The sequence below is a fragment of the Salmo trutta genome, chromosome 14 (assembly GCF_901001165.1).
Source record: "Salmo trutta chromosome 14, fSalTru1.1, whole genome shotgun sequence".
Taxonomy (NCBI): Eukaryota; Metazoa; Chordata; class Actinopteri; order Salmoniformes; family Salmonidae; genus Salmo; species Salmo trutta.
The window spans coordinates 40,757,282-40,782,810 of record NC_042970.1 but is presented as its reverse complement, the minus strand read 5'-3'; the positions used below and the strand labels follow the sequence as shown (position 1 = coordinate 40,782,810).

The 25,529-nt window shown below is 43.8% G+C and overlaps 1 protein-coding gene across 3 annotated transcripts in view; it reads left to right on the top strand.

The window, feature by feature from the left end:
• LOC115208090 (SLIT-ROBO Rho GTPase-activating protein 3) overlaps nt 1-17,387 on the top strand; it is a 72,320-nt gene extending 54,933 nt beyond the window's left edge. Inside the window, exons 11-21 of one of the 3 annotated variants that reach the window (XM_029775866.1) lie at nt 4,188-4,215; nt 6,715-6,745; nt 7,864-7,924; nt 8,245-8,322; nt 8,872-9,006; nt 9,192-9,297; nt 11,554-11,781; nt 12,028-12,282; nt 13,742-13,915; nt 14,183-14,498; nt 15,478-17,387. In XM_029775866.1, coding sequence (XP_029631726.1) covers nt 4,188-4,215; nt 6,715-6,745; nt 7,864-7,924; nt 8,245-8,322; nt 8,872-9,006; nt 9,192-9,297; nt 11,554-11,781; nt 12,028-12,282; nt 13,742-13,915; nt 14,183-14,498; nt 15,478-15,975 — 1,910 coding nt within the window. In that variant the 3' untranslated portion in view covers nt 15,976-17,387. Of the gene's footprint in view, nt 1-4,187; nt 4,216-5,651; nt 5,755-6,714; nt 6,746-7,863; nt 7,925-8,244; nt 8,323-8,871; nt 9,007-9,191; nt 9,298-11,553; nt 11,782-12,027; nt 12,283-13,741; nt 13,916-14,182; nt 14,499-15,477 lie in introns of those variants that run through there. The other 2 variants (XM_029775864.1, XM_029775867.1) reach the window with 2 other exon arrangements.
• The last annotated feature ends 8,142 nt before the right edge of the window (nt 17,388-25,529 follow it).

The following is a 25,529-nucleotide window of genomic DNA, read 5'->3' as shown; positions in this document are numbered from 1 at the left end:
AGGGGCCAGCTTGAGTACAAGACTGTATCATCTGCATATAAATGGATGAGTGAGCTTCCTACTGCCAGAGCTATGTTGTTGATGTAAATTGAGAAGAGCGTGGGGCCTAGGATCGAGCCTTGGGGTACTCCCTTGGTGACAGGCAGTGGCTGAGACGGCAGATTTTCTGACTTTAATTAGCAAACCAGGCCAAAGTCCCCTCAGAGACACCAATACTCCTTAGCCGGCCCACAAGAATGGAATGGTCTACCATATCATAAGCTTTGGCCAAGTCAATAAAAATAGTAGCACAATATTGCTTAGAATCAAGGGCAATGGTGACATCATTGAGAACCTTTAAGTTTGCAGTGACACATCCATAACCTGAGCGGAAACCAGATTGCATACCCGAGAGAATACTATAGACATCAAGAAAGCCAGTCAGTTGATTATTGACACCTCAACACTTTTGATAAACAGGGCAAAATAGAAATAGGCTTATAACAGTTAAGATCAGCTTGATCTCCCCCTTTAAATAAAGGATGAACTGTGGCTGCCTTCCAAGCAATTGGAACATCCCTAGAAAGGAGAGACAGGCTTGGCGATGGTAGGGGAAGCAGCCTTAAAGAAGAAAGGGTCTAAACCAGATGGTTTTTTGGGGTCAAGTTTAAGGAGCTCCTTTAGCACCTCGGACTCAGTGACTGTCTGCAGGGAGAAACGTTGTAGCGGGGAAGGGGAAAAAGAGGGAGAAGCTTCAGGGATAGTCACATTAGAAGGGGTGGGAGATGAGGAATTATTGGACGGGCAAGGAGGCATGGCTGAGTCAAATAGGAATCCTGACTTAATGAAGTGGTGATTAAAGAGCTCAGTCATGTGCTTTTTGTCAGTAACAACCACATCATCAACATTAAGGGACATGGGCAGCTGTGAGGAGGAGGGTTTATTCTCCAGGTCTTTAACCATTTTCCAGAACTTCTTGGGGTTAGACCCACAGAGAGAGAACTGCTTCTTAAAGTAACTAACTTTGGCTTTCCAGATAGCCTGAGTGCATTTATTTCTCATTTGCCTGAATGATAGCCAGTCAGCCTGAGTATGCGTGTGCCGAGCCTTTTGCAAAATGCAATTCTTGAGGTGGAGTAACTCTGCAAGATCACGGTCGAACCAGAGGCTGAACCTGTTTTAATTCTCATTTTCTTTATGGGGGCGTGTTTGTTAACAATAACACTGAAAATAAAAGAAATGTATGTAACCAAATGATGGTATTAATGGTACATTTACTAAGCCCACTGGTTACATATGTAATGGGAAATTGATAAAAATAAACAATTCACACAATGAAACAATGAATGTGCAAGAATTGGCGGGAGACAGCGGAGCACATTCTGGAGAGAGACGCCCATATCTTCTTGTCTCAAAATGTGTATTATACTCAAGACACTATCTTCACATATTTCACTGACAGTCGTAAGTCAATAATCAGCTAGGCCTTTTGCTAACGAGCCTCTGTGGCTAAGTCAAGCTCTCTGGTAAAATATTTTGAAGGATTTTATTTAGACAGGAGTAATTATATAATTTTGCCAAAAAATGTAATTTACTTTAGGGGAAGCCAGCATCCGCACTGTGCAACTTTTCGTTCTAATTCGCTAGTGGCTGAAATCAGAGATCTGTATATAATGATAAGATGCTCATGTCTCCCCCCTAACAATGCGAGTCACTGTCCCAAAGGCGGGAATGCAGGCGACAAGCTTAGGTCTGCATATTATGCCCATAAAATTCAGGACAGATTTTTGCGAGAGTGAGCCCTCTCGCTTCACCTCTTCCTCTCTGCTGAAACTAGTGAGTGAAACAGCACCCCTCTGTCTCACTATATGTATCCCATGTATCTGATGCTGTCTGGCCTGAAAAAGTATGATATGTCATGCTCCTTTTGTCCAGACAGCATCAGATACACAGTCTACACACATGGTCGACAGAGGGGCGCTGTTTTGCTCGATCGGATTCTTGATCTGAGATTGAGGCGTTTTTTATGTCGGCACGCATCTTGGTCAAATAAATGATCAATATTTCTATATTTTATTTGGACGGGAACGGAGGTACGGTAGGGCGGGCTCGCACATAACGCCGGTCCTGGATGCAGGTGTCATTTGGTTAGGTAGCAAGAAATGTGAATCACTTTGCTAGCTAGCTATGCTGAACTTGAACAACTGTTAACCCCAGTTAGCATACCTCTTTGTTTTCAATCATATGTTTTTGTCATCGATCAAATGGGCGGGCAGGGAGGAAAGTTCCCATTCAGTTGTCAAAACGTGTGTTGGGACAAGCATGCATTGGCAGGCAAGCTGCAGAAGGGCGAGCAGGCTGCTATTCCCCATCGTTTATCAGTGCAATTTTTACTGCCAACTACAAGCTGAAAAAATTTGACAGGGTTTATCTACAGTTCCCTCGATTTTTAGCTCATCTCGATCTGGCTAGCATTAGTTGTTGATCTTGTTGATGTGCATATATGATAGCCTACTTTTTCATGGTTGTTTGATCAATGGGACTGTAAAGTTCCCAAATGTAAGAGGACTCCTGTGGTATTTACATATTTGCAGATATCCATTCAGGTGTATTTTGGAGAATGCTTTCTATTGATCTAAAGTCCCACTGTTGCTATTGCCTGTAAACACAGTCCAGTTCAAAATGAATGATGGCAGGCCCATGCGGCAAATCGCTTATTTGCATATATGCCTACTGTAGCTCTGATTGGCTATGGCGCAAGACAGATGCTTTTGTTTACTGCAGTGACTCTATTACTTGTCCAAATGCATGGCCGCTTTCACACTGTATATTTCTATAGAACTTTCACAAATGCCTTACTCTATTTCATTCCCAAACATTCTATGAATATATGAAAATGTGAAAATGACCATATCTAAGTACTCGCTTAATAAGATTTAATGTCGCTAAAACGCTGTCATTTCCACTTTATAGGAGGCTTGGGTAAAGTCAAAATGTCACAAATGTTCCAACTTCAATTAATTATTTCTCAATTATGCTTTAAGATACACATCAAATATATGTCAACAATCCTTTCTCTGAAGGACCTTTCTATGAATTCAATTTCGTTGAAAAAATAAAACAATTCATATTTGGGGAGGAATCACCCATGTACTATGCATTTTAAAATACAATTTTACAAGAAGCTCATGTGATACCCCATAAGCAGCCAAACCGCTGGCTCCAGTATTTCCAGGATTTAGTGCTTGTTGCTTGAAGCTGCTTTGTTACACATGAGCCCTGAAATCAACAATACAAGTCACTGATCACAGAGTGTTATCATGCTATGGGATATCATGTCATCTTGTATTCTTGTTACTTAACCTTGTTGCAACCCCCCCTGTTGTATTCTTGTTGCAACCCCCCTGTTTCCTGGGATAACTAGATGACCAAAACCGCCCCCCCCCCATTATTTTTGGTCAAGAAGACTGTAAAATCACCAGTAATTCAGCAAAAAAAATGTTTAATTTTGGGAAATCTGTTCCCAAGTATTCCTATAAATAAAAAAAGAGATGTGATCATGTCAATGTAATCAAAGTATGAAGTTGTTAATTTCAAATACAATCTATTTTTGGGCTTAGTTGTGGTCAGTTTGCAGTGTACAAATGATTATAGTTATTTTCCAGGCCCCCGACCATTTGCTATGACAAAAACCGGCCCCCGGCTGAATCTAGTTGCTTACCCCTGACATCATGTTATATTACTACTGCACAGTTACTTCAATATTGTACACCCCCCCCAAAAAAAACACTGCCTTCCTCACACTTCCCTCCTCCCCGTTGCCCCTGGATACGCTAGCTTCCATTGACATTCTGCTCTGAGCTGGCAGGGTCCGCCCCCTCCGTCTCTCTCTCTTTGGTTTCTAGGGCGACCACTGAATGGCCGCTGCCTCACTGGCTGTATGTGAGTCAGAGAGGCGGTCATGGCGCCCGCACTGTTGAGCCCGTCTGAATAGGTGCCCGTTTTCTCATCCCTCTGCCCAATCTGCCAGCTCTGTAGACAACCAGGTCTGGCTCCAAATGCACTCAACCTTGCCATTAATGCGTTGTTTTGTCTTTCTCTCAGAGACACATGCACGCAAGCGCGTGCAGACACACACTCATTTTCTCTCTCTCTCTTGCTCCCTCTCTTCCGCTCTCCCTCTCCCTTTATCCATTCCTTTCTTTTAGGAGAAAGGGCTGAATATGGAACAACAAGGTAAGAAAAGAGGAGGAAGAAAAGCGTGTCAAACACTTCTTGTGTTCCTGGAAGTGGCAGAGATGACGTCATGTTAAAATGAAGAGCAGTTTGGTCCCGAGGCTCTCTGATAAGTCAGGGGTGGGATTCCAAATAGGGAGAGGGGATGTTTGTCTGGTGATTTATTGAATCAACTTCTGAGCAAACTCGAGTGTACAGTGAAGCAGTTATGGGTAGATGAGCTGGCTGTAAGACCATCTGTCACCCATCAGTCACTACGGTGGTCATACGCAGCCTTGTTAACCACTACAGTATAGTACAGGCACCTGGTAAACAGAGCACTGCTGTATATTAAGCACAGACATGACTTAGTCTTACATCAGTGAGTTGGGAAGAATGAACTGTAGCGCAGCAGTCCAGAGTTAAGAGACATTAAGATTTGATATCTCCTCTCAGCTCCCATGTCTATTACACTATTTAAAATGTCATTCTCTGTGTCATTAATCATGTGCTTTGACTGTAATCATGTTTTTATGAACTGATTTGTTTGATAAGTGGCCCAGAGTCATTAGTCAGGTTATTGAGGGTTTAGCTGAAACAGTTGTGATGATAGTGTAAGCATACGTCCTCTGTGACTGCACTTGTGTGTTAAAATAATGTTATGGTTTGTACTGCAAGAAGAGGAGAAAGAATAGGACATGCAAAGCTATCCAGAGCTATGTATGTATGTATGTATGTATGTATGTATGTATGTATATATGTATGTATGTATGTATGTATGCATGCATGCATGCACTGAGTGTACAAAACATTAGGAACATCTGCTCTTTCCATTACATTGACTGACCAGGTGGAAGCTATGATCTCTTATTGATGTCAACTGTTAAATCCACTTCAATCAGTGTAGATGAACGGGAGGAGAGCGGTTAAAGAGACAATTGAGACATGGATTGTGTATATATACCATTCACAGGGTGAAGGGGCAAGACAACATATGTAAGTGTCTTTGAACAGGGTATGGTAGTAGGTGCCAGGAGCACCGGTTTGAGTGTGTCGAGCGCTGCAATGTTGCTGGGTTTTTCACGCTCAACAGTTTCCCATGTGGATCAAGAATGGTCCTCCAGCCAATTTTACACAACTATGGGAAGCATTGGATTCAACATGGGCCAGCATCCCTGTGGAATGCTTTCGACACCTTGTAGAGTCCTTGCCCCGACGATTTGAGGCTGTTCTGAGGGCAAGGGGGGGGGGGGGGGGGGGGGGGTCCATCATGATATTAGGATGATGTTCCTAATGTTTTGTACACTCAGTGCATACAGTGGCTATATATATGGCACTGAATATATCTAGAAAAACATTGTCCCACTGTAAAATACATGTTTCAGTCCTTATTGTTTTATCATGGGTTATGTGTATCTGCCCCCCCCCCCCCCCTCCTTAACCTCCTTCACCATCAGGCCCCCCACTCTTCCCCCTAAACCCGGGAGAATGCGGAAGCCTAGACCTCGCTCCATTTTTAATCATAAACTCTTTAATGGCAATATGGAGGCCTTCATCAAGGTACTGACTGCCCCTTATCTGGCCCCCATGTGGTCTCTCTGTGTGTAAGCTGTCTTTACTAACCGTTCTGGGGGTTCTATCTCTCTCTCCTGTCTTTGACTGCTTTTCTGTCTCACTTCAGCTCAGCTCACTGACTTGCCCTTCCTTCAGAGCCCTGTGCTGGGCACAACAGCTGTCTAAATAAATTGACTAAATGCTGAGACCCCAATCCTATAGGGAATTCTCGGACTGGACAGTCCTTTGGCTTGACAGTTGGGAAAGGTAGTGTTTGTCTCTCTGGTCTGGAGAAGAGTACTCAATTCTACAAATCTTGGGTTTTGAGGTTGTTTAAGTACAGAACGTAGACAGACTCTGGTCATATAAGGTTTTCTTTTGACATTCTTGCCCATGTTTTAGCACTTGAACCCTGGCCTCTAGATGTTAAACACATTTTGGCGACGGGCCATTTGGCCCAGCACTAAGCATGTCAGGCTATGAAAATAAACACACAGGGCCATATATCCTCTGTGTAAGCCAGGATCCAACACTAGCACACTGACAGAAAGCGTGTGTACGCCACAGCAGTGGAGGCCCGTGGGGCTGTTAGTGTCAGACTTTCATGGTTCTATGGCCTTGCCTCCTAACGTCTCCTCAGATGTATTCTCAGTCATAATCAATCGAATTGCCCCAGTCAACATTGTTGTAAAAACTGAGCCACAGTCCCAGCGTCCTCAACCCCTCCCTATTCTCCACCATAGCCACCCACCCTCATCCCACATGGCCTCCCAAGCTTGGGTCTCCCCCGTCCTCTACCTCGCCCCATCTCCACAGCACTGGGGCTTTTCTCTCAGGCTTGACCTCTGACCTCTCTCTGGACGCACTTTTCCCCTGTGCTTCTCTAACCTTGTTGTGGTTCTTCTTGCCTCTCTTCCTCTCTGTTCTGTTCATCCTGCTGCTGCCACTGTTTTCTGCCTGCTCCAGGGGAAGACGGAATGCCCGCGCCCGCAGCCAGGTATTCTGGGTATTCTGACGTACATGAGTAGCCTGGTCCCAGATCCGTTTGTGCTGTCTGCCAATGCCGATATGAGTTGGCAAGACAGCATCAACAGATCTAAGAATCAGGCTAGGGGTGAATGGGTTTGGGTTTAATGTGTAAACTAACTAACCAACATCTCTCTGCCTGCCTGGTAACTCTGTTCTTTGTCATCTGATAACCAATGAATGATGTACAGTCACTCGTGAAAGTCTACACACACAACTTGTACAGTCTTCACATTTTTCTGCCTTAAAATTACATCTAAAAAGGAGAGGTTTTAATAATTAGGAAAATGTTCTAGAATTTTCTTTCACTTAGAAAATGTGGAGTAGGTGGTGTAGAGCTGTAGAAAAGAACATCTAATTGAATTCCTTTTTAGATTGAAATTTAAGGCAGCAAAATTTGAAGACCGCAAGGGGTGTGTAGACTTTCACTAGGCACTTAATATGTGAATATATATATAGTATGTATATGACCTTATGCAATGGTTCTATGATAATGTACTTATCCCTGGTAATTGTTCATGCAGTTAATGAACTCCTTTTACACATAATTAAATAGAACACATAGTCGTATTATATGATAGACTATCGATTTTTATTCAGTTGATATACTTATATTTGGCATGATTACACACGGAGTGTACAAAACATCAAGAACACCTGCTCTTTCCATTACAGACTGACCAGGTGAATCTAGGTAAAGGCTATGATCCCATATTGATGTCACTTGTTAAATCCACTTCGATCAGTCGAGGATGAAGTTGAGGAGAAAGGTTAAAGAAAGATTTTTAAACCTTGAGATAATGATTGTGTATGCGTGCCATTGAGGGTGAATGGGCAAGACAACAAATGTAAGTGCCTTTGAATGGGGTATGGTAGTACATGCCAGGCACACAGGTTTGTGTCAAGAACTGGAACGCTGCTGGGTTTTCAATACAAGGAAGGTGTTCTTAATGTTTTGTACGTTCATTGTGCATTAGTCATTCTCTGCGCACAGTCAGATAATGAATGTGTTAATGTGCTGTGTACACGCTCATAACCTGTGGAGAGTCACCTTACCTCTCTCTACACCCCTCTATGCCTCTCTGTTAGGACTCAGGGCAGGCCATACCAGTGGTGGTTGATAGCTGTGTCCGCTACATCAATCTATATGGTAAGAGGAACACAGTAATGAATTGATAGATACTGTATGTAGTCCATAGAGTTGAATATGCTACAGTAAAACCTTCATTTTGTATTTCTGTGATGTAGTTTCTCATCTTGGAATTTTGAAAATGGAAACTAGCATGTAGTGGACAGACAGATTATGTTACTAATGGTTGTTTGGGCTATGGACATATTACACTTTTTTGTGAATATAAATGTTTCCGTTTAGTTGTTTGTGTGTGTCTCTGTCTTTGTGTCTCTGTAGGCGTCTGTGTTGCCAGATTTGTTTCCATCTAAGTGCTGACTTGGGTTTCTCTGCTCCAACAGGCCTTCAGCAGCAGGGCATATTCAGGATTCCCGGCTCACAGGTCGAAGTCAACGATATAAAAAATTCATTTGAGAGAGGTCGGTCCGAGCGAGGCCCCATATCCTGCTTGATTGTTTTTTTAATTGCGTTTAGTCTACCTCAGAATGCCACAGCCCTTCCCTTTAGGACTGTAAAGTGCAGATGGATACATAGACAGCACATATGTCATGTATGACACAGTAACGGACATGAAAAGCTATTTTAGATGTATAGCAGCAGTAGCTACCACATTCTTAACAGAAATGCTAGTTGGGCAAAAATACTGTACTAACAAATTTACAAATATATCTTTGTTCTTTTTGTTGGCTAGCTAATGTTTGTCATGGACTATCTAATATCTATCTATAGAGAAAGCCGAGACATTTTCCTAAAGACTAGTTAATGAGGTGTTATATTGTATTACATGACGGCTGACAGCGTTTTTACAAGCTTAATGCATTTCTTTAACAAAACATTCAGTTTACTAAGCAGATTAACTTTTCACACAAGCATGACTTGGGCTATATAGATAAAAACATCCCAGTTGAATATCCAGCAAGCTTACAGTAGTGTGACTGAATGGTTGACAGCTTGTGTGATGCCTCTAGGTGAGGACCCATTGGTGGACGACCAGAGTGACCATGACATCATGGCGGTGGCAGGGGTTCTGAAGCTGTACTTCAGGGGGTTGGAGACCCCACTGTTCCCCAAAGAACGCTTCCTCGACCTCATGTCTACCATCAGTAAGTATTACTACTGTACTGCTAATGTACAATGACCTCATAGCAACGATCAGTAAGGACTGGACAAGTGTACTCCACTGGGGCGGATGCGAGATAAAAATGTATTATTAATAATTGTTTGGATTGATATAGTAAATATGTGTACTATAGTAAAGTAGATATGCCCCTCTCCCTGTCTCTCTCAGAACTAGACTCTGGTGCAGAGAGAGCTCATCACCTTCAGCAGATCGTTGTAACTCTTTCTCGCCCCGTCATCATCGTCATGAGATACCTGTTTGCATTCCTCAACCAGTAAGTCCATATATCAGTTACTAAATCTATATATCAACCAATAAGTTACAACAGTGATGGAACCAGAGAGGATGGCTGCCGTTTTATTGGCTTTTAACCAACCGTGCTATTTTGTTAGTTTCTTCGCATTGTTTGTAACTTATTTTGTACATAATGTAACTTATTTTGTACATGCTGCTACCGTCTCTTATGACCGAAAAGAGCTTCTGGACATCAGAACAGCGATAACTCTTCTCGAATTGGACGCATAATTTTTCTTTAATGAGTCAGACGAGAAGGATATACTCCAAACACCCGAACAGGCCCTCATCCTGGAGAAAGACACAGAGATTTTGCAGAAAGAGATCGGGGTGCCTTGTGAGGATCGGACGACGAGTGACTAATCTGCCTTTGCCATCCGTACTGTTAGCCAACGTTCAATCGCTGAAAAATGAATGGGACGAGCTGAAAGCACGTTTATCCTACCAACGGGACATTAAAAACTGTAATATCTTATGTTTCACTGAGTCGTGGCTGAACGACAACATTAATAACATACAGCTGGTGGGTTATACACTGTATCGGCAGGATAGAACAGCAGCCTCTGGTAAGACACGGGGCGGCGGCCTATGTATATTTGTAAACAACTGGTGCACGATATCTAAGGAAGTCTCGAGGTTTTGCTCGCCTGATGTGACACAAGCCTACCAGACGAGCTAAATTACTTCTATGCTCGCTTCGAGACAAGTAACACTGAAACATGCATGAGAGCATCAGCTGTTCCGGACGACTGTGTGATCACGTTCTCCGCAGTTGATGTGAGTAAGACCTTTAAACAGGTCAATATTCACAAGGCTGCAGGGCCAGACGGATTACCAGGACGTGTACTCCGAGCATGCGCTGACCAACTGGCAAGTGTCTTCACTGACATTTTCAACCTCTCCCTGTCCGAGTCTGTAATACCAACATGTTTCAAGCAGACCACCATAGTCCCTGTGCCCAAGAACACTAAGGTAACCTGCCTAAATGACTACCGACCTGTAGCACTCACGTCTGTAGCCATGAAGTGCTTTGAAAGGCTGGTTATGGCTCAGATCAACACAATTATCCCAGAAACGCTAGACCCACTCCAATTTGAATACCGCCCCAACAGATCCACAGATGATGCAATCTCTATTGCACTCCACACTGCCCTTTCACACCTGGACAAAAGGAGCACCTATGTGAGAATGCTATTCATTGACTACAGCTCAGCGTTCTACACCATAGTGCCCTCAAAGCTCATCACTAAGCTAAGGACCCTGGGACTAAACACCTCCCTCTGCAACTGGATCCTGGACTTCCTGACGGGGCTGCCCCCAGGTGGTAAGGGTAGGTAACAACACATCCGCCACGCTGATCCTCAACCCAGGATCCCCTCAGGAGACTGAAAAGATTTGGCATGGGTCCTCAGATCCTCAAATGGTTTTGCAGCTGCACCATCGAGAGCATCCGGACAGGTTGCATCACTGCCTGGTATGGCAACAGCTCAGCCTCCAACTGCGAGGCACTACAGAGGGTAGAGTGTATGGCCCAGTACATCACAGGGGCCAAGCTTCCTGCCATCCAAGACCTCTTACCGCATGGCAAGTGGTACCGGAGTGCCAAGTCTAGGTCCAAGAGGCTTCTAAACAGCTTCTACCCCCAAGCCATAAGACTCCTGAACATCTAATCAAATGGCTACCCAGACTATTTGCATTGACCCCCCCCCCCTCTACGCTGCTGCTATTATCTATGCATAGTCACTTTAATAACTCTATCTACATGTACATATTACCTCGACACCGGTGCCCCCGCACATTGACTCTGTACCCCCTGTATATAGCCCCGCTAATGTTATTTTACTGCTGCTTTTTAATTATTTGTTCTTTTTATCTCTTACTTTTTTGGGGGGTATTTTCTTGAAACTACATTGTTGGTTAAGGGCTTGTAAGTAAGCATTTCACTGTAAGGTGTAACCTGTTGTATTCGGCGCATGTGAGAAATAACATGTGATTTGATCACCATAATAATGTTATATGTTTATGGAGAAATCCAATAGGAAAGATGGTGTTCAGAGGTGGCTCATTCAGGGAGAAAGAGGAGGGTTGTCCTCATTAAATGGGGAAAAATGAAGATAAACCGTATAAAAAATGTTCAGTCAAAGTGTTCAGTGTTTATGAACAAACCCAATAATTATACCCATACTGTATTATGGATAATTGTTTTGTTTGTTAATTCCCCATTGTTTCTCTCCAGTCTATCCCAATACAGTGATGAGAACATGATGGATCCCTATAACCTGGCTACCTGCTTCGGCCCGACTCTGATGCCCATACCTGATGACCATGATCCTGTGGCCTGCCAGACGCACGTTAATGAGGTCATCAAGACCATCATCATCCACAACGAGGTCATCTTCCCGAGTCACCGTGAGCTGGACGGACCAGTCTATGAGAAGTGCATGGCTGGAGGAGAGGAGTACTGGTTAGTGATGTCATATTATTATGCGCCTTGGTTCTGATTGGATGGGAGAGAGGATGGAGAATAACCAATGGAGAAAAGGCCATAAGGTCACTGGATCCAGTTCTGCATTTCAAATGACTTGACCCTCTTGTTGATGTAGTTTAGCCCAAAGCACTACACTGTGTCGTTCTTTATCATTATCCAAATCTATTAATCAATCAATGAATGTATGCATTTTTTTCTCCATCTCTCTCCCACACCATTCAGTGACAGTCCCCATAGTGAGCCAGGTGCCATTGATGAAGTGGACAATGGTACAGGACCTCCCACCAGTGATGACGAACTGGAGCAAATCGAGGCCATTGCTAAGTTCGACTACGTGGGGCGTACTCCCAGAGAGCTTTCCTTTAAGAAGGGGGCATCCCTGCTGTTGTACCTGAGAGCCTCTGATGACTGGTGGGAGGGACGACACAACGGAGTGGATGGACTCATCCCACATCAGTACATCGTGGTGCAGGACATGTAAGTACAGAATGAGCACTTCATATGTCACATTTCTATTTAAGTGCTCGAATGCTTCCAACTACTCAAATGCTACACGGTTTTGTTTAGGATAAAAACATATATTGTAATTCTGAGTCGACTAGAGACAGACTTTGCACCAGGACACTGTGGTCCTCCAGGTTATGTGAGTCCATGTGCACTGTCCCATCCACCAGCTGTATTTGGTCAATAACAGTTAACAGATGAACTGTGCCCAAAGGGTATTAGTCTGTTACTGTCGGAGTCGGGATATACTGTCTGAGTCGTCCAGCCATCTGGATTCTCAGTTCATCGGGCCAACAGGAATAAACATCTCTCCGGGAAGAAGAAGGGCGGGGTGTATGTTTCATGATGAATGACCCATGGTGTAATTGTGATAACATACAGGAACTCAAGTCCTTTTGTTCACCCGACCTAGAATACCTCCCGATCAAATGCCGAACGTATTATCTCCCAAGAGAATTCTCTTCGATTATAGTCACAGCCTTGTATATCCCCCCTCAAGCCGATACCACGACGGCCCTCAAAGAACTTCACTGCTTTATGTAAAACATATATCCCGAGGCTGCATTTATTGATTTTAACAAAGCAAATTTGAAGAAAAGGCTGCCTAAATTCTATCAGAATATCGACTGTAGTACCCATGCTGCTAAAACACTAGAGCACTGTTACTCCAACTTCCGGGATGCATACAAGGCCCTCCCCTGCCCTTCTTTTGGCAAATCGGACCACGACTTCATTTTGCTCCTCCCTTCCTATAAGCAGAAACTCAAACGGGAAGTACCCGTGCTAAGGACTATTCAACGCTGGTCTGACCAATCGGAATCAGACCAATGCCTACTTCTCACTTAAAACAGTTTTTTGTTTTTATAATAAGTATAAGAGCCTCCTCATTCACCGGAGGCAACACCTACTCATGACAAAGATGGAACGTTAAGGTCACTCTGTAACTGGTCATTTATCCTTCCAGAACTCTGCCCGACAGCCAATCACCATCCATCACTGTGAGACGGCATAATTAAACCCTAATTAGGGAGAAGAAACAGGATGTGTCCCAAATTGCAACCTATTGCCTTTTTAATGCACTACTTCTGTTCAGAGCCCTGGTCAAAAGTAGTGCAGTATAAAAAGAATAGGGTGCCATTTGAGATGCATACACACTCATCTCCAGCTGATCCTTAGGCCTATCGATTCACGTCACAAGGGGGCCCAGGGCAACCAGGGAATGGGTGTTGTGCTTGTTAATGATGCCTTGAAGTCATCTGGCAGCAGATGACATTGACATTTCATTATGAGTTAGATTATGATTCTGAAGGACCTTTTTATTGTGTTTGTTGAAATGTTAGTTGAGGATAGTCTTTGGTGTAAGGGTGTCCAGCAAAGTCCTGATCATTTGAATAAACCCTGCGTCCTCCTCTCTGTCTCTCCATTACCTCAGGGACGATGCATTCTCAGACAGTCTGAGTGGGAAGGCTGAGAGTGAAGCCAGTAGTGGACCGCACCAGGAGGACAGAGACAGGACCTCATCCAGGAACCAAGACCATGACCGCAGCTCCCCCTGCGAACACACACAGCATACCCCTGAACACCGCTATGGAGCTGCTTTGGGAAGGTAGCTACACATTAAATTTGACTTGGTTGATTCATGCTCACCGTTCACAGAATCTGAAGAAATGCAGATTAATACAAGTTTTCTTGACACATGCAGGATTAAATGTTTTCCCTCCATGAGGAGTCTATATAATAATGGTTAATTTAGAGTAGTTTTATTGAATGAACTATATTTTATATCTGCACCATGCCTACACCCTGTCCAGTCCTGTCGTTGCTATGATGCTGTCCTGACAGTCTGTCTGCTCTGTGTGTTGTGGCTCAACAGGGTGAGGGTTCGTTCAGATGGTGCTGCTATCCCTCACCGCAGGAGCACTGCCGACACCCACAGCCCCACCAGAGGTATGGACATGCCCCCTAGGGTCATACCTCGCCCCTGCAGCCCTCACAAGATGTCCGTCAGCAGGGGCCGCATGGACAGTCCAGAGAAACACCATCTCAGCACGTTCGGCAGCACAGGAAGTATCAACCACCCAGACAGGAAGTGCTTCCCCGATGGCTCCGTCCTCAGACCATCCACCGGCTCCACCCGCCATGGTAGCCTTGGTGACCACAAATCACTGGAGGCCGAGGCCCTGGCAGAGGTGAGTCTATGACGTAAAGCAACAAAGAACTCACAACAGCCAAAAGGTGAGGTGCTGACCAACGGATGATAAACTAACCTATTGAAGAAAGAATGTTGCTCCTTGCTTGTGGATTTATTTAACCAAAGTTTTGGCTAAAGGGCCTTTGTCAGGGTATGCAGAAGTGAGACTCTAATCACTGCAATAAAGACTTGACAATTTAACAAATATAACGGTAGCTAGCTAAAAGCAACTGATTCAGTGGGTGAAGTCAGGCAAGACCAAACGGCCCTTTATTATTCATAATACATAGCGGCTGTTCTTTTCATTTGACCTATTTCCTGCCAAGGCAGCCAGGTTTAGAGTTGTTCAGTGGAAAGCTAATGAGGATATTCTCCTGTCTGTGGTTCAGAGACAGAGAGAGGCATACAGACTCTTAGGGAGAGGGAGAGAGAGACAGACAGACAGGGAGAAAGAGAGATTGAGAGAGAGAGGGCGAGAGATGTATTCTCAGAATGTGTCCAGTACATTTTATGGATCCTAGGCAGGACACAGAGGAACAAAGTCAAAGGCAGCAGCGGGAAGGATATCTGAGAGAGAGAGGCTCATTCTTTGACCCGTGTTTCTCATTTCCTAATTACTGTTCAGTCTGTTAGCTGCTGCTATCTCCACATTTAAATATGGCTCCCTTTGTGTGCTTCATTAGTGAGAGAATATTGGAACCGTTTGTGAGGTGTTAATTTGTCCATTTATCCCTGCTTTCAACAAGAAAACCGTTTAGTTTTTATTCTGAAGAGTTGGTACGTCAGTGTTTCATTTGAGAATTAACAATACGTCAGAGCAGATGTCTGAATGAGCCATTCTTTTGTCTTTTTTTATGGTGTCTAATACTCTGTGTAGGAGAGTATTGTCATCATTGACTACGATGGACAGGCAAGATGTTGCAGGAAATAAGACACAGGATTAATATCAGTATTAAGTGAAACTGTGTGTGTTACAGGACATAGAAAAGACCATGAACACCGCCCTGCATGAGCTACGTGAGCTGGAGCGTCAGAACGTGGCCAAGCACGCTCCCGATGTGGTCCTGGACACCTTGGAGCCCCTGAAGCAGCAGCAACCCTCCTCCTCCGGGTCCGGACCACCCTCTGAGCCCCCCGGCAGCCCCCTCCACACTAACACCATGGCCATCCGGGACCCTGACGCTGCCCTACGCCGTAGCAGCTGTTCCTCGTCCTCCGAGACCATGAGCACCTTCAAACCGACTGCACGGAGGCCCATCGCCCCCCTGAGGCCACCGCCGATCAGACCCCTCCGGCCTGCCCCCATCCACCCGGGACATGGCCATGGACAGGGGCAGCACAGGTCCAGTAGTTCCAGCTCCTCAGGCATGGGTAGTCCAGCCTCTATCACCCCCACAGACAGGGTGTTCCCCAAGGCACCATCCCCGTCCCCCTCCACTTCCTCCTCGTCCTCAGACAAACAGGGTAACATGTAGCCTGGCTGAGCAGGCTGCGGCAGGCCCAGACAGAGCCCAGGAACTGTAGTATGAACTGACTGAGCAGGCTGCAGCATAGCCCTATATAGGACACTGTGCATCCACGCATGGCTGTCCTAGAAGGCTAAAATGCTGAGCCTGGAAAATAACTGGCTAAATGTTTTGGGGGGGTTCGTGTTTCTGAAAATCCTGCTATTGAAGGCATATCTATATTCTGTAACTCCTTGTTCGTCCATACTCATAGTATAATGTGTGGATATCTGAAAAAAACCAAAAAAAAACCGTCTGAGACTAACTTTTCTCCAAACCGGCAGCGTCTTCTTCATTTCCGCTGGCTGTGACAAAAGAAACACATTGAGGCCTTGTCTCTGTGGGAACAATATCGACCACTAACTAGTAGGAGGTTGGATTCAACATTAGGATGAGGGCTGATTAATTGATTTATTGACAGCTGAACATCCACCAGTATTGACTGTGTGCTTGTCGGTGGAGATTATGAATCACTCAGCAGAAACATGAACCCTACTATGCTAATCATTATAAAGGATGTTTCTACTCTCCCCATGTGGCACATAACTGCCACAGAACAAACCTGATCAAAAGGATGCACTGGATAACTCTTTGTTTACTGTTCTAGCCATAGAGCGATATCTGTGGTTTGTTTTTCAGAATAACAAACCCTCTCAAGTGGAAGCTTGGTGTTTGTGAGCTGGGAGTCTGAGACTAGCATTTATTACTCTGCAGATAGGAATACTTATTACAATCTGTCTTTCTCCCTCTCTTTTTCTCTGTCCGTCTGTCTCTCGTTCTCTCTTTTTCTCTCACTGTCTCTTTCTTTCTCTCTCCAGTTTGAGAGTGGTACCTCAAGAAAAGAGCAAACACCTTGTCATGACCCGACCCAGTCTACTAAATAGAATAATGCACTAATTTGGTCATTCTCCGTGAGCCTGAACTAGTTGATCCTGCATACTGTATGTATAGTATATTGATACAGTTATGTGTATGAAGACAAAAGAGCATCAGTGTATGTGACAAGGTTAGTTGTGCTGTTACATGTGGACCAGATCTCTTACTTGGTGAAGTAGATTGCACACTTACCACTGTTTTCTTGTAGGCCTACTTTGGACTTGTACAGTATATAGATGGACTTGCTTGCTTGGTGGTACGTGTTCCTGTATGTATTATATGAGGGATCATTAATCAGCAAAACACATGTTAAAAGTGTTATAGATACATTTCAAATGGAAAATAATATGCATAAAGTTGAAAACTACCTGTATGTATGAATAACATGGTATGATAGAAACAGGATATATATATAATCATTATATAGTAAGTAGATTTTGTAACTCTTAACCTTGCACAGGCATTAACAGAACAAGAAAATAAATGTGGGGAATCTGTATCTGAAATGGTCTTTTGGTACTCTTTTGTTGAAATTATACCACACTGACCCTTGGTGGTGAAAAGTTGCAAATACACATGTTTTACAATACAGCAGTCAGATTGGTAATTTAGTTTGTTGTGCCACTTAGTGTTGAAGATAGAAACAACACTTCCACTTTAGTGTGGGCAAAGATTATCTGATGTATTGACAAAATATTTCACTGACCGCAATAAAATAAAAATACATGCCCTCAATGATGGAAGGCAGATGAGATCAGGTGGAAACATTCAAGCCAATGAGAAGGCAGATACGTGTGTGAAAAACAGGCACAACTAAGTTGTTTTTCTCAAAGTAGCCAGAATGCAAAGTGCCTCCACTTATCAGTACATTTGGTATTTATTAGGGTCTTGGCCACATACCACAAAACACAATACAGAACATTAAAAGACAACAGCAGCTCAAGGACAGAACTACATACATTTAAAAATGGCACACATAGCCTACAGTGCATTCGGAAAGTTTAAAAGAAAAATGTAACTAGGCAAGTCAGTTAAGAACAAATTCTTATTTACAATGACGGCCTACCGGGGAACAGTGGGTTAGTTGCCTTGTTCAGGGGCAGAATGACAGATTTTTACCTTGTCAACTTGATCCATCAACCTTTCAGGTACTGGCCCAACGCTCTAACCACTAGGCTACTTGCCGCCCCAAGTATTCAGACCCCCTTCACTTTTTCCACATTTTGTTACGTTAAAGGCTTATTTTAAAACTGAAAGAAAAAAATGATTATCTACACACAATACCCCATAATGACAAAGTGAAAACAGGTTTTTAGAAATGTTTGAAAATGTATTGAAAATAAAAAACATACCTCATTTACACAAGTATTCAGACCCTTTGCTTTGAGACTTGAGCTCAGGTGCATCCTGTTTCCATTGATCATCCTTGAGATGTTTCTACAACTTGATTGGAGTCAACCTGTGGTAAATTCAATTGATTGGAAATTATTTGGAAAGGCACACACCTGTCTATGTAAGGTCCCTCAGTTGACAGTGTATGTCAAAGCAAAAACCAAGCCATGAGGTCAAGGGAATTTTCCGTAGAGCTCCAAGGCAGGATTGTGTCGAGGGACAGATCTGGGGAAGTGTACCAAAAAATGTCTGAGCATTTCTGCAGCATTGAAGGTCCCCAAGAACAGTGGGCTCATCATTCTTCACATCAAATTGCATTTGTCACATGCAACAAGCGTAGACCTTACCGTGAAATGCCTACTTACAAGCCCTTAACCAACAATGCAGTTCAAGAAATACAGTAAAGAAAATATTTACTAGATAAACTAAAGTAAAAAATAAAAAGTAACAATAAAATAACAAAAACGAGGCTATATACAGGGGGTACCGGTACCGAGTCAATGTGAGGGGGGTACAGGTTAGTTGAGGTAATTTGTACATGTCGGTAGGTGTAAAGTGACTATGTATAGATAATCAAATCAAGGTTTGTTTGTCACGTGTGCCGAATACAACAGGTGTTGACCTTACAGTGAAATGCTTACTTACATGCTCTAACCAATAGTGCGGAAAAAAGGTATGTGTGTGTGTGTGTGTGTGTAGGTAAGTAAAGAAATAAAACAACAGTAAAAAGACATTTGAAAATAAGAGTAGCAAGGCTATATACCTGTTAATCAGGCTTATTGAGGTAGTATGTACTTGTGGTATGGTTAAAGTGACTATGCATGGGTATGGTTAAAGTGACTATGCATATATGATGAACAGAGAGTAGCAGTAGCGTAAAAAGAGGGGTTGGCGGGTGGTGGGACACAGTACAGTTAGCCCGGTTAGCCAATGTGTAGGAGCACTAGTTGGTCGGGCCAATTGAGGTAGAATGTACATGAATGTATAGTTAGTGACTATGCAAATAAGATAAACAGAGAGTAGCGGGGGGGGGGGGGAGGGCGCACAATGCAAATAGTCGGGGTAACCATTTCCTGTAGTCCACAATCATCTCCTTAGTCTTGGTTACATTGAGGGATAGGTTGTTATTCTGGCACCACCCGGCCAGGTCACTGACCTCCTCCCTATAGGCTGTCTCGTCATTGTCGGTGATCAGGCCTACCACTGTTGTGTCGTCAGCAAACGTAATGATGGTGTTGGAGTCGTGCCTGGCCACGCAGTCGTGGTTGAACAGGGAGTACAGGAGGGGACTGAGCACGCACCCCTGGGGAGCTCCAGTGTTGAGGATCAGCGTGGCAGATGTGTTGTTACCTACCCTCACCACCTGGGGGCGGCCCGTCAGGAAGTCCAGGATCCAGTTGCAGAGGGAGGTGTTTAGTACCAGGGTCCTTAGCTTAGTGATGAGCTTTGTGGGCACTATGGCGTTGAATGCTGAGGTTTGGTCAATGAACAGCATTCTTACATAGATGTTCCTTTTGTCCAGGTGGGAAAGGGCAGTGTGGAATGCAATAGAGATTGCGTCATCTGTGGATCTGTTGGGGCGGTATGCGAATTGGAGTGGGTCTAGGGTTTCCGGGATGATGGTGTTGATGTGAGCCATGACCAGCCTTTCAAAGCACTTCATGGCTACCGACGTGAGTGCTATGAGACAGTAGTCATTTAGGCAGGTTACTTTCGCTTTCTTGGGCACAGGGACTATCTGCTTGAAACAAGTAGGTATTACAGACTTGATCAGGGAGAGGTTGGAAATTTCCAGTTGGTCAGTGCATGCTCTGAGTACACGTCCTGGTAATCTGTCTGGCCCCATGGCCTTGTGAATGTTGACCTGTTTAAATGCTTACATCGGCTATGGCGAGAGTGATCACACAGTCATCCGGAACAGCTGGTGCTCTCATCCATGCTTCAGTGTTGCTTGCCTCGTAGTGAGCATAAAAGGTATTTAGCCCGTCTGGTAGCCTCGCATCACTGGGCAGCTCGCAGTTGGGTTTCCCTTTCTAGTCCGTAATAGTTTGCAAGTCCTGCCACATCCGACGAGCGTCAGAGCCGGTGTTGTAAGATTGATGTTAGTCCTGTATTGAAGCTTTGCCCTTTTTATGGTTCGTCTGAGGGCATAGCGGGATTTCTTATAAGCGTTCGGATTAATGTCCTGCTCCTTGAAAGCGGCAGCTCTAGCCTTTAGCTCGGTGCGGATGTTGCCTGTAATACATTGCTTCTGGTTGGGATATGTAGGTACGGTCACTGTGGGAAGTATGTAGTCGATGCACTTACTGATGAAGCCGGTGACTTATACTCCTCAATGCCAATGGATGAATACCAGAACATTTCCCAGTCTGTGCTAGCAAAACAGTCCTATAGCATAGCATCCGCGTCATCTGACCACTTCCGCATTGAGCGTGTCACTCAATACGGATACTCAATACTTCCTGCTTTAGTTTTTGCTTGTAAGCAGGAATCGGGAGGATATAATTATGGTCAGATTTACCAAATGGAGGGCGAGGGAGAACTTTGTATGTGTGTGGAGTAAAGGTTGTCTAGAGTTTTTTTTCTCCTCTGGTTGCACATGTGACATGCTGGTGGAAATTAGGTAAAACGGATTTAAGTTTTCCTGCATTAAAGTCCCCGGCCACTAGGAGCGACGCTTCTGGATGAGCAATTTCTTGTTTGCTTATGGCCTTTTTACAGCATTGATAGTGTGGTCTACTGTACAGCTTATCATGAGGTACTCTACATCAGGTGAGCAATACCTCAAGACTTCCATAATATTAGACATCGCACACCAGCTGTTATTGACAAATAGACACACCACCTCGTCTTGCCGGGCGTAGCTGTTCTGTCCTACTGATGCATGGAAACCCAGCCAGTTGTATATTATCCGTGTTGTCGTTCAGCCACGACTGTGAAACATAAGATAATACAGTTTTTAATGTCCCGTTGGTAGGATAGTCTCGAATGGAGCTCATCCAGTTTATTCTCCAGTGATTGCACGTTGGCCAATAGAACGGATGGTAGAGGCGGGTTACCTGCTTGCCGACTAATTCTCACAATGCACCCCGATCTCCGCCCCCTGTAGCTCCATCTTTTCTTCACGCAAATGACAGGAATTTGGGCCTGGTCTCGGAGAAACAGTATACCCTTTGCGTCAGACTCCTTAAAGAAAAAATCTTTGTCCAGTTCAAGGTGAGTAAGTGCCTTTCTTTTATCCAGAAGCTCTTTTCGGTCATAAGAGATAGTAGCAGCAATATTACATACAAAAACACACAGAATAGCACAGTTGGTTATGAGCCCGTAAAAATGGCAGCCACCCCCTCCGGTGACATTATCATTCTTAAATGGAAGAAGTTTGGAACCACCATGACTCTTCCTAGAGCTGGCCACCCGGCCAAACTGAGCAATCGGGGGAGAAGGGACTTGGTCAGGGAGGTGACCAAGAACCCGATGGTCACTCTGACAGAGCTCAAGAGTTCCTCTATGGAGATGGGAGAACCTTCCAGAAGGAAAACCATCTCTGCAGCACTCCACCAATCAGGCCTTTATGGTAGTGGCCAGACAGAAGCCACTCCTCAGTAAAAGGCATGACAGCCTGCTTGGAGTTTGCCAAAGGGCACCTAAAGGACTCTGAGAAACAAGATTCTTTGGCCTAAATGCCAAGCGTCACGTCTGAAGGAAACCTGGCACCATCCCTACGGGGAAGCATGGTGGTGGCAGCATCATGCTGTTTGTCAGCGGCAGGGATTGGGAGACTGGTCGCTGCCAAAGGTGATTCAACAAAGTACTGAGTAAAGGGTCTGAGTACTTATGTGAATGTTATATTTAAGTTTTTCTTTTAGAATAAGGCTGTAAGAAAATGTGGAAAAGTCAAGGGGCCTGAATACTTTTCGAATGCCTCAATACATACACACAAACTATTTAGGTCAAATAGGGGAGAGGAGTTGTGCCATCAGGGCATGCTTTATCTGTTTTTTAAAACCAGGTTTGCTGTTAACTTAAGTTCCATGCAATAATGGCTCTATATTAATACTCTAAACTTTCTTGAATTTGTTGTGAATTTGGGGAATCCTGCAATACACCACACTTTACATGTTTGACATTAGAGAAGCTTCCATTAAAAAACATCCTCTGAGTTCTAGTAGATAGATAGCTCTGAATCCATGATATGGCAGAGGTTGAAAGGCCATAACACACGTTTTCTCAACAAGTTATGGTCAATAATGTCTAAGGCTGCACTCGGGGGGGCTCACGAGTGGTGCAGCGGTCTAAGGCACTGCATCTCAGTGCTAGAGGTGTCACTACAGACCCTGGTTCGATTCCAGGCTGTATCACAACCGGCCATGAATGGGAGTCCCATAGGGTGGCGCACAATTGGCCCAGCGTCGTACGGGTTAGGGTTTGGCCGGGGTAGGCCGGCATTGTAAATAAGAATCTGTTTTTAACTGACTTGCCTAGTTAAATAAAGGTTAAATATATATATATATTTTTTAAATCTATCAGTACATCTCCCACAATCTTCCTATCAATTTCTGTCAACCAATCATCAGTCATTTGTATGAGTGGAGTACATGTTGAGTGCCCTTCTCTATAAGCATACTGAAAGTCTATTATTCATTTACAGAGAAATTACATTGTATTTGTTCAAACAACATTGATCTCAACAGTTTGCTAAGAGTTGGCAGCAAGCTGATAGGTCCAGTAAAGGCTGCTTTAACACTCTTGGTTAGTAGAATGACTTTGGCTTCCCATCAGGCCTGAGGACAAAGACTCCACTTTGGCAGCAATTACAGCCTCGAGTCTACTTGGGTATGACGCTAAAAGCTTGGCACACCTGTATTTGGGAAGTTTCTCCCATTATTCTCTGCACATCCTCTGAAGCTCTGTCAGGTTGGATGGGGAGCATCGCTGCACAGCTATTTTCAGTTCTCTCCAGAGATGTTCGATCGGGTTCAAGTCCGGGCTCTGCCTGGGCCACTCAAGGACATTCAGAAACGTGCTTGTCCAGAAAAAACTCCTGAGTTGTCTTGGCTGTATGCTTAACCTCTCTCGGGTATGTGGGACAAAATCGTCCCACCCTATTCAACAGCCAGTGAGAAATCAGAGCGCCAAATTTAAAACCACAAAATGTCATAATTCAAAGTTCTCAAACATAGGACTATTTTACACCATTTTATAGATACACTTCTCCTGAATTGAACCACGTTGTCGGATTTCCAAAAGGCTTTACAGCGAAAGCAAAACATTAGATTATGTTAGGAGTACATCGACACAATAACCACACAGCCATTTTCTAAGCAACTAGCATGCATCACAAATACCCAAAACACAGCTAAATGAAGCACTAACCTTTGACGATCTTCCTCAGATGACACTCCTTAGGACATTGTTATACAATACATGCATTTTTTTGTTCGATAAAGTTCATATTTATATCTAAAAACAGCATTTTACATCGGCGCGTGACGTTCAGAAAATATTTTCCCTCAAATACTGCCGGTGAATCAGCATCACAATTTACAAAAATACTTGTGATAAACGTTGATACAAAATTAAACTGTCATTCAAAGAATTATAGATGAACATCTCCTCTATGAAAGATTTCAAAAAAGGTTTCACGAGGAAAGCACTCTTTGCAATAATCTGAGTACTGAGCTCAGAAAAATACACTAGGCTATACAGAGAGCCGCCATCTTGGAGTCATCTAAAATCATAATTTGCATTAGAAATATTCCCTTACCTTTGATGATCTTCATCAGAAGGCACTTCCAGGAATCCCAGGTCCACAACAAATGTTGTTTTGTTCGATAAAGTCCATAATTTATGTCCAAATAACTCATTGTTGTTCTCGCGTTCAGTAAGCTACTTCAAATGTAGAAAGCGCGCAGACAATGTCGCGACGAAAGTTAAAAAAAAGTTTTATTTACGTTCGTTCACACATGTCAAACGTTGTAAAACATCAATCTTTAGGGCCTTCAGAACGTGAAGATTCAGTAATATTTCAACCGGATGGTTCCTGTGTCTTGAAAAAGGTTTTGGAACGGGAGGATCCATCCTCATGAACGCGCGCCAAGAAGTGATGTCATTCTCTGGGTGACAAACTTCCCAGGCTTCTCATTTGGTCTCTGTTCATCGTAGACGCTTCAAACAACTTTCTAAAGACTGGTGACATCTAGTGGAAGCTAGATGGTGATTGGTGGAGTGCTGCAGAGATGGTTGTCCTTCTGGAAGGTTCTTCCATCCCCACAGAGATCTGGAGCTCTGTCAGAGTGACCATCGGGTTCTTGGTCACCTCCCTGACAAAGGCCCTTCTCCCGTAATTGCTCAGTTTGTCCGGGTGGCCAGCTCTAGGAAGAGTCTTGGTGGTTCCAAACTTCTACCATTTAAAAATGATGGAGACCACTGTGTTTTTGGGGACCTTCAATGCTGCAGAAATGTTTTGGTACACTTCCCCAGATCTGTGCCTTGACACAATCCTGTCTCGGAGCTCTACGGACAATTCCTTTGACCTCATGGCTTGATTTTTGCTCTCACACTTGCAGTGTCAACTGTGGGACCTTATATAGGCAGGTGTGCGCCTTTCCAAATCATGTCCAATCAATTGAATTTACCACAGGTGGACTCCAAGTAAGGATGATCAATGGAAACAGAATGCACCTGAGCTCATTTAAGTCTCATAGCAAAGGGTCTGAATATTTATGTAAATAAGGTATATGTTTTTTTCACACAAAAAAAACTATTTTCCCTTTGTCATTATGGGGCATTGTGTGTAGATAGATGGGGATTTATTTGTATTTTAACAATTTTAGAATAAGGCTGTAACGTAACAAAATGTGGAAAAAGTCAATGGGTCTGAATACTTTACGAATGCACTGTATCCCTTGAGAAGTTACAACAGCTCAACCCAAATTCTGCCACCACAACTCCAAGAGCAAATGAGGACATCTCTACTGTGGTAAGGGTGAGGTGAGGTGGGGTTGGGAAAGGTTAGATGTATGCACTGTCACGAAAATGTTCAATCCCAATGATAATAACTAACAATCAATAAGCTTTGACCAATCCCAGACCCTGGGTTTAATAATAATTAGGCAAAGACTCAGCTTATACAACAGGTCCATAAAGTTTATTCACGAGGATGTTCTAAAGTCAAAATACAAAGAACATGTCATTTTATAACTCACTCCCTCCCTACTTACGCACATACCTACACACAAACAGTAGGTGGGATGTAT